This window comes from Jaculus jaculus, chromosome 18 (assembly GCF_020740685.1).
Source record: "Jaculus jaculus isolate mJacJac1 chromosome 18, mJacJac1.mat.Y.cur, whole genome shotgun sequence".
Lineage (NCBI taxonomy): Eukaryota > Metazoa > Chordata > Mammalia > Rodentia > Dipodidae > Jaculus > Jaculus jaculus.
Genome location: NC_059119.1, coordinates 36210001 through 36217632, shown reverse-complemented (window position 1 = coordinate 36217632; position 7632 = coordinate 36210001). Strand labels below are relative to the sequence as shown.

Sequence of the window (7632 nt, the reverse complement as noted above, 5' to 3'; positions counted from 1 at the left end):
TAGGCTTCACAGGCAAGCGCTTAAACGCTAAGCCATCTCTCCAGCCCTATTTTTTTTTTAAAGTAGGTTCTCACTCTAGCCCAGGCTGACCTGGAATTCACTGTGTAGTCTCAGGTCTTACACAGAAGCACATAGGAACCCTGTGGCCAGCAGGCAGAGAAACTGAAACATGTCAACTCCTCCCTGCCAAAGCCAGTGCCTCATCCCTCAGCCCAGCCCCCAAAGCCCTCCCAGCTCACCTGATTACCCAGTTCCGTTTTCAGTTCCGCAGCTCTGAGGCTAGCCTACTTTCACAGCCATTCGAGCAGAAAAATTTGGACACTATACAAAAAATGTAACAAAAGTAGGACAAAGGGACACAGAACGGTGACCCGCTACGGCGCGTACCGGGGAAAGACCGGGATGGTGATAGGAAACAGTAGGCAGGCACCAGGTGCAACCGAGCAGGGCTTGGCTCCTGACACTCTGGAAAACTGAGCTGAAGACCAAGAGACACAGAGAAAGATCGCTTTCCCCGGAGATACGGTCGGGCTGGCTCACGGCGCTGCCAGCGGTCACCTGCGCTGCCCAAGCTGCGGCCTCTCGGCCGCAGAGGCCCCCGCTCACCGCGGGACCAGGAGCACAGAGGGACACTGCTCGGCGGGTAGGTTTCAGGAAGGTGAAAAGCCGGGATGTCTCCGAACTGGCGAGCCTTGGGCTCCATGGATACCCTGACTTGGAAAGCCCCCTGCGCCCTTTGGAGGGGACACTGGAGTCAAAGGTGTTGCTCTGGGGCAGCTGGGCCTCTGTCCCCACGGCCTCCCCGTCCCCCAGGCGGCCAGCAGCAGCGGGGTGCACGGGATGCCCAGGTGCACATAATGCTTGGGGTGCACGGGGCACTCAAAGGCTCCCCGCCGGCCACAGGCAAGCTGTTCTGCTCCTGGAGGTGTGCACAGTAAGGCCAGGGCGGCCTGGGGGGAGTCTTCAGTCACGTAGGGCAAGAGAGTGGAGGCGAGAGAGCGTGGCCTTCTGGATCCTTCGGAAGAGCTGAGCCAACTGGTAAAGGAAAGGCAAGGAAGAGGGAGACGCTGCGAGGAAAGGAGAGACCGGTGAGCCTTCCCGCGGGCCCAAGCGCTTCTGCACCTTCCCGCAGACACAGCCTCAGCAACCGTTTTCTTCACCCGAAGTATCACGACTAGTTTTTTTTTTGTGGGGTTTTTTGGGGTGTTTTTTTTTTTTTGGTTTTTAAGGTAAGGTCTCACTCTGGCCCAGGCTAACCTGAAATTAACTATGTAGTCTCAGAGTGGCCTCAAACTCACAGCAATCCTCCTACCTCTGCCTCTCCAGTGCTGGGATTAAAGGCGTGTTCCACCATGCCTGGCTTGTTTGTTTTTAATATTTTTATTTACTTGCAAGAAGAGAGAGAGAAGGAGAATGGGCGTGGCAGGACCTCCAGCTCTGCAAACGAACTCCTGATGCATGCATCACTTTGCACATCTGGCTTAACGGGTACTAGGGAACTAGGGAATCAAACCAAGGTCTTTAGGCTTAGCAGGCAAGCACCTTAACCACTGAGCAATCTCTCCAGCCCAGCTATTCAGGGTTTTTTTTTTTAATATTTGTTTATTTTTATTCATTTACTTGACAGAAACAGAGAGAGAGAGAGAATGGGCACGCCAGGGCCCCCAGCCACTGCAAACGAACTCCAGATGTGTGTGCCCCCTTGTACATGTGACTAACATTGGTCCTGGGAAATCAAACCTGAGTCCTTTGGCTTTGCAGGCAAATGCCTTAACAACTAAGCCATTCCTCCAGCCCTATTCAGTTTTTTTTTTTAAAAAGCACTTTCAGGGCTGGAGATATGGCTTAACAGTAAAGGTGCTTGCCTGTGAGGTCTAAGGACCTACGTTCGATTCCTCAGTGCCGCCATAAGCCAGATGCACAAGGTGGCACATGCATCTAGAGTTTGTTTGAAGTGGCTAGAGGCCCTGGCGAGCCCATTCTCTCTGTATCTTCCTCTCCCTCTCTCAAATAAACAAACAAATAAATAAAATAATATTTTTTAAATATTTTTTTTGTTCATTTTTTATTTATTTATTTGAGAGCGACAGACATAGAAAGACAGATAGAGGGAGGGAGAGAGAATGGGCGCGCCAGGGCCTCCAGCCTCTGCAAACGAACTCCAGACGCGTGCGCCCCCTTGTGCATCTGGCTAACGTGGGACCTGGGGAACCGAGCCTCGAACCGGGGTCCTTACATGTGGTGGTTTGACTCAGGTGTCCCCCATAAACTTAGGTGTTGTGAATGCTAGCTCCCCAGCTGATGGAGATTTGGGAATTAATGCCTCCTGAAGGGAGTGTATTGTTGGGGGCGGGCTTATGGGCTTTATAGCCAGTTTCCCCATCCCAGTGTTTGGCACACCCTCCTGTTGCTGTGGTCCATCTTCTGTTGGCCAGGGGGTGATGTCCACCCTCTGCTCATGCCATCGTTTTCCCCTGCCATCGTGGAGCTTCCCCTCGAGCCTGTAAGCCAAATAAACCTCTTTTTCCCAGAAGCTGCTCTTGGTTGGGTGATTTCTACCAGCAATGCGAACCGGACTGCAACATTACGCTTCACAGGCAAGCACTTAACCGCTAAGCCATCTTCAGTGTTTTTTTGGGGGGGGCTGGAGAGATGGCTTAGTGGTTAAGCGCTTGCCTGTGAAGCGTAAGGACCCCGGCTCGAGGCTCGGTTCCCCAGGTCCCACGTTAGCCAGATGCACAAGGGGGCGCACGCGTCTGGAGTTCGTTTGCAGAGGCTGGAGGCCCTGGCGCGCCCATTCTCTCTCCCTCCCTCTATCTGCCTTTCTCTCTGTGTCTGTTGCTCTCAAATAAATAAATAGAAACAAAAATAAATTTTAAAAAAAGAACCCTTTTATTTATTTGTGATTGCTGGGAGTAAAAGCAAGCACCAACATGCCAGCAAATTTTTTTGCCACAAATTAACTATATTGAAAATAAAGGAAAATTTACCCAGTTTGTGTATTTTCCATGTTGAATTACTGATTTCAACACAATAAGGATTCAGCAATAGGGTCTTACCATCTACTTCTGATGGGAAACCAAGAGCCTTGGCAATGGCCTGTAATATTCTGGGGAAATCACAGAACTCCCTAACCAACAACTCACTGGAAGGTATCCCATCACTGGCACTGAAATTTTTCCAGCAACAATGTATGGCTTCTGGGTGTGCCATTGTCCAAAGAAGTAAATTTCCATATAGCATATGCATAGCATCTTAAATTTTGATTAATCCCACTCCCACTCTTCCTGTATTCAATCCCTTCCCATGACCTCATTTAGACCATTCCATCTTCGGTGATATGTTCATCTACTTACATATATGCAATTCCCTATCCTTAAGTCCTCCCCTCTCTTCCTTCCCGTATAGCCCCTTTCTAGCTTACTGGCCTCTGCTATCAATTTTTACTCCAACTCAAATACAAATCTAAACACTTGTAGCTAGGACCCACATTAGAGAAGAAAACACATGGTATTTGGCTTTCTGGGTCTGGGTTACCTCACTTAGTATAGTTCTTTCTAGATCCATCCATTTTGCTGTGTGGCAGTTTGAATAGAAGCCCCTTAATAGATTCAGTTTTATTAAAGCTTCTTGGATTTTTCAGCTGCCTGGCTGGAGTGTCACTGGGACAGATCTGAATTCTAATCTAAAATACACAAAGTGCTGGGGTTCTGCCTAGGCTCCCTGCAGTTTGGCTGCTGGTTTTTGCTGTTGCTTTTTGTGGTGGGTTTTCTCTTTTTCAACTTCCCCTGGATCTGTAAGCTTCAAATAAATGCCATTCCTTGCCCCCAAACAAAAATAAATAAGTAAGAAATATATCCAATTTTTTTGAAACAGAAAAAAATGAGAGCTGAAGATACAGCTCAGTCAGCAGAGTACTTGGCAAGTATGCACAAAGCCTGGGATGAACTCCCTAGTATCACATCAACAGGGACTGTGGCATACAAAAATAGTCTTTTAAAAGGGCTAGAGAGGGCTGGAGAGTTGGCTTAGCAGTTAAGGTGCTTGCCTACAAAGCCTAAGGACTCATGTTCGACTCTCCAGGTCCCACATAAGCCAGACGCACAAAGGTGAGGCAAGAGCAAGGTCACACATGCCACTAGGTGGCTCAAGCATCTGGAGTATGATTGCAGTGACTGAGGCGCTGGCATGCTAATTCTCTCTGTGTGTCTTTCTCTCTCTCATTCTCACTCTCTGTAAAAATAAAATATTTTTTAAAAGGTCTGGAAAGATGGCTTAGTGGTTAAGGTGCTAGCCTTGGAAGCCTAAGGACCCAGATTTGATTCCCCAGTACCCACATAATCCAGGTATACACACTGACACATGTGTTTGGAGTTTGTCTGCAATGGTTACAGGGCCTGGTGTACCCATTCTCTCTCTTTCTCTCTCCCTCTCTCTCTCTTTCTCCTTTTCTATCTACCTCATTCTTTCTCTCTCAAAAATAAGTAAATTATTAAATATTTATATATTAAATGAATAGTAAGTAATTGTATGTTAAACATATGAATTATTTAAAAAAAAAAAAGAGCCAGGTGTAGTGGCGCACACCCTTATTCCCAGCATTCAGGTGGCAGAAGAACAAGGACGGCTGTGAGTTCGAGGCCACCCTGAGAATACAAAGTGAATTCCAGGTCAGCCTGGACTAAGTGAGCTCTACCTCCAAAAACCAAAATATAAAATAAAATCGAATTGATATGCCACAGGTACTTGTCCACCCATCTACTAAAAGATATTTTGATTGCTTTCAGGTTTAGGAATCTATAGCCATTAAAAACATTAATAATTAGGGCTGGGAAGATTGCCCAGTGGTTAAAGACATTTGCTTGCAAAGGCTGGTGGTCTGAACTTCCCAGCAGCCATGCAAAGTCAGACACACAAAGTGGTGCATGCACCTAGAGTTCATTTGCAGCAGCAAGAGGCCCTGGCACATTCACACTCACACTCGCTCACTCACACACACTAGCGCACTTTCTCTTCCCCCCCTCTTCTTCTCTTCACAAATAAGTAAATTTAAAAAAAAATTTTAGCTAGGTGTGGGAGCCAGGCATGGTGGCACCCACCTTGAGTCCCAACACTCAGGAGGCAGAAGTATGAGGATCGTCCATAAGTTCAAGGCCACCCAGAGACTACATAGTGAATTCCAGGTCAGCCTGGACCAGAGTGAGACCCTACCTCAAAAAGCCAAAAAAAAATCAATAAATAAATACAGTAAAACAAAATAAAGTAAAATAAAAGCCAGGTGTGGGGAGCTGGGGAGACTGCTCAGAGGTTAAAGGTGCTTGCTTGCAAAACTCTGCTGAACAGGGTTCAATTCCCCAAAACTCACAGAAAGCCAGCCAGATGCATAAAGTAGCACATGCATTTGTTAATTCACAGTGGGGAAGGGCCCTAGTGGGCCCATATTTGGCTCTTTCTATCTCTCTCTTCTTCCTCCCTCTCTCAAAAAAGTAAAGATCATGGAAAATGCTAATAAAAATTTTTTTAAAAAATAGTACAGTTGAAAGACAAAAAAAAAGTAAAGAGAAATATCAGCCAGGTATGATAGTGCATGTCTTTAATCTCAGAAGTCAGAGATAGAAGAATCACTGTGAGTTTGAGGCCAGCCTGGTACTAAAGAGATCTTACCTGGGGGGGGAGAGGAATAGCTAGGTATGGCACTCAGAAGGCTGAGGTAGGAGGATCACCATGGGTTTAAGCCAGCCTGGGGCTATAGAGTGAGCTCCCTAGGTCAACCTGGACCTGGGATCCTATTTGGAAAGAAACAAAAGCAAAGCATTAAAAATTAAACAAAATGGGGGCTGGAGAGATGGCTTAGCGATTAAGCGCTTGACTGTGAAGTCTAAGGACCCCAGTTCAAGGCTCAATTCCCCAGGACCCACGTTAGCCAGATGCACAAGGCGGCGCACACGTCTGGAGTTCGTTTGCAGTGGCTGGAGGCCCTGGTGCACCCATTCTGTCTCTTTCTCTCTATCTGCCTCTTTCTGTTTCCGTGTCACTCTCAAATAAATAAATAAAAATGAACAAAAAAAAATTAAACAAAACGGGTTGGAGAGATGGCTTAGTGGTTAAGCGCTTGCCTGTGAAGCCCCAGGACCCTGGTTCGAGGCTCGATTCCCCAGTACTCATGTAAGCCAGATGCACAAGGTGGTGCATGCATCTGGAGTTTGTTTGCAGTGGCTGGAGGCCCTGGTGTGCCCATTCTCTCCCTCCCTCCCTCCTTTCCTTCCTCCCTCCCTCCCTTCCTTCCTCCCTCCCTCCCCCCCCCCCCGCCTCTTTCTCTATGTGTCTCTCTCAAATAAAGAAAAATAAATTTTAAAAAATTTAAAATTAAAGTAGCAGGGAAAAAAAAGTGCCAGCTCCTTCAAGGTATAAGACAGAGGCATAGGTTGAAACCAGAGGTTTACAGTCAGACCATGCGGAAGGGAAGGAAGGGGAGGGGAGGGAGAGGAGTGTTGACTTGGTTACTCACTCACATTCAGGGTGAGGATGGAGTAGAAGGCTTCAAGCATGCTAAGTGTGCCCTCTGCCACCAAGTTACTGGCAGCTAACCTCCTCTGTTCCAGCTCTAATTATGACCCACTCAGCCTTCTTCCCCATGGACCCAAGGCATTTCTGAGGAAACTTTGTGCTATTACTGTTTAGGAGATGCACTTAGGATGGAAAGGAGCTTAAGAGAATCAGGTTTCCTTAGAAAGTCAGGGGATAGACAGGAATGCTCACAGGCTAGCCATGACTTCTTAGGAAGTCAGAGGGTAGACAGGGATGCTCACAGGCTAGCCGTGGCTTTTTTCTTACTCCAGTGTTGAGGATGTTCCCCAGGCTAGCCAGACAAGCGGTTCTACCCCCCCCCCCTTGAACTACACACCCAGTACCTTCTTTACCATCTCTGAGAGTTACAGACTGACTTTCTCATGCAAATTACAGAGCTGTCCAGAGGGAACAGCTCTGTAATTTGCATGAGAAAGTCAGTCTGTCAGCAGAGTCTAGCAAAGAAATTAAAGATGGCTCTGTAAGACTGGGACTGTAGCTCATAGGTAGGGTGCTTGCCTAAAAAGATAGGTCTGTTTAAAAGAACAAACAAGGGGGGCTGGAGAGATGGCTAAGTGGTTAAGGCACTTTCTTGCAAAAGCTAAGGACCCATGTTCAACGCTCCAGATCCCACGTAAGCCAGATGCACAAAGTGACACAAGCGTGCAAGGTTGCACATGCGCACAAAGGGACACACGTTTCTGGAGTTCAACTGCAGTAGCTGAGGTCCTAAGACACCAAGTCTTTCTCTCCTCTCCCTCCCCCTACCATCTCACATTAAAAAAAATAAAAAATAAAAAAATAAAAGCCAGTCTGTTGGGCTTGCCTCAAAGAAAAAGCGAATGGGGAACAGAGGATACAGTAGCGACAAACTGTCTGACCCTAGTTACTTTACTTTTCTGGTCACAGGTTTTCTGAATAAACTAGAAATAAAGGTTTTTGCTTTTCCTCTATTTTAAAAAGTACAGAATTCTATTCTAAGTCTAAATTCATGAGAAGAGTAGAGATTACATCACAAGTCATAGAAGGTAACACAGAAAAACAGCTCACCCACTACAGTGCACA

The 7632-nt window shown here is 46.9% G+C and overlaps 1 protein-coding gene across 4 annotated transcripts in view; it reads right to left on the bottom strand.

Annotated features, from left to right (window-relative positions):
- Positions 1-44: 44 nt before the first annotated feature.
- The window catches only part of Pex26 (peroxisomal biogenesis factor 26), a 16380-nt gene continuing 8792 nt past the window's right edge, over positions 45-7632 (bottom strand). For 3 of the 4 annotated variants that reach the window (XM_045137662.1, XM_012951362.2, XM_045137661.1), the window contains one exon: positions 45-1067. In XM_045137662.1, the coding sequence (XP_044993597.1) occupies positions 964-1067 (104 nt within the window). In that variant the 3' untranslated portion in view covers positions 45-963. The remainder of the gene's footprint in view (positions 1068-7632) is intronic. The other variant, XM_045137663.1, reaches the window with a different exon arrangement.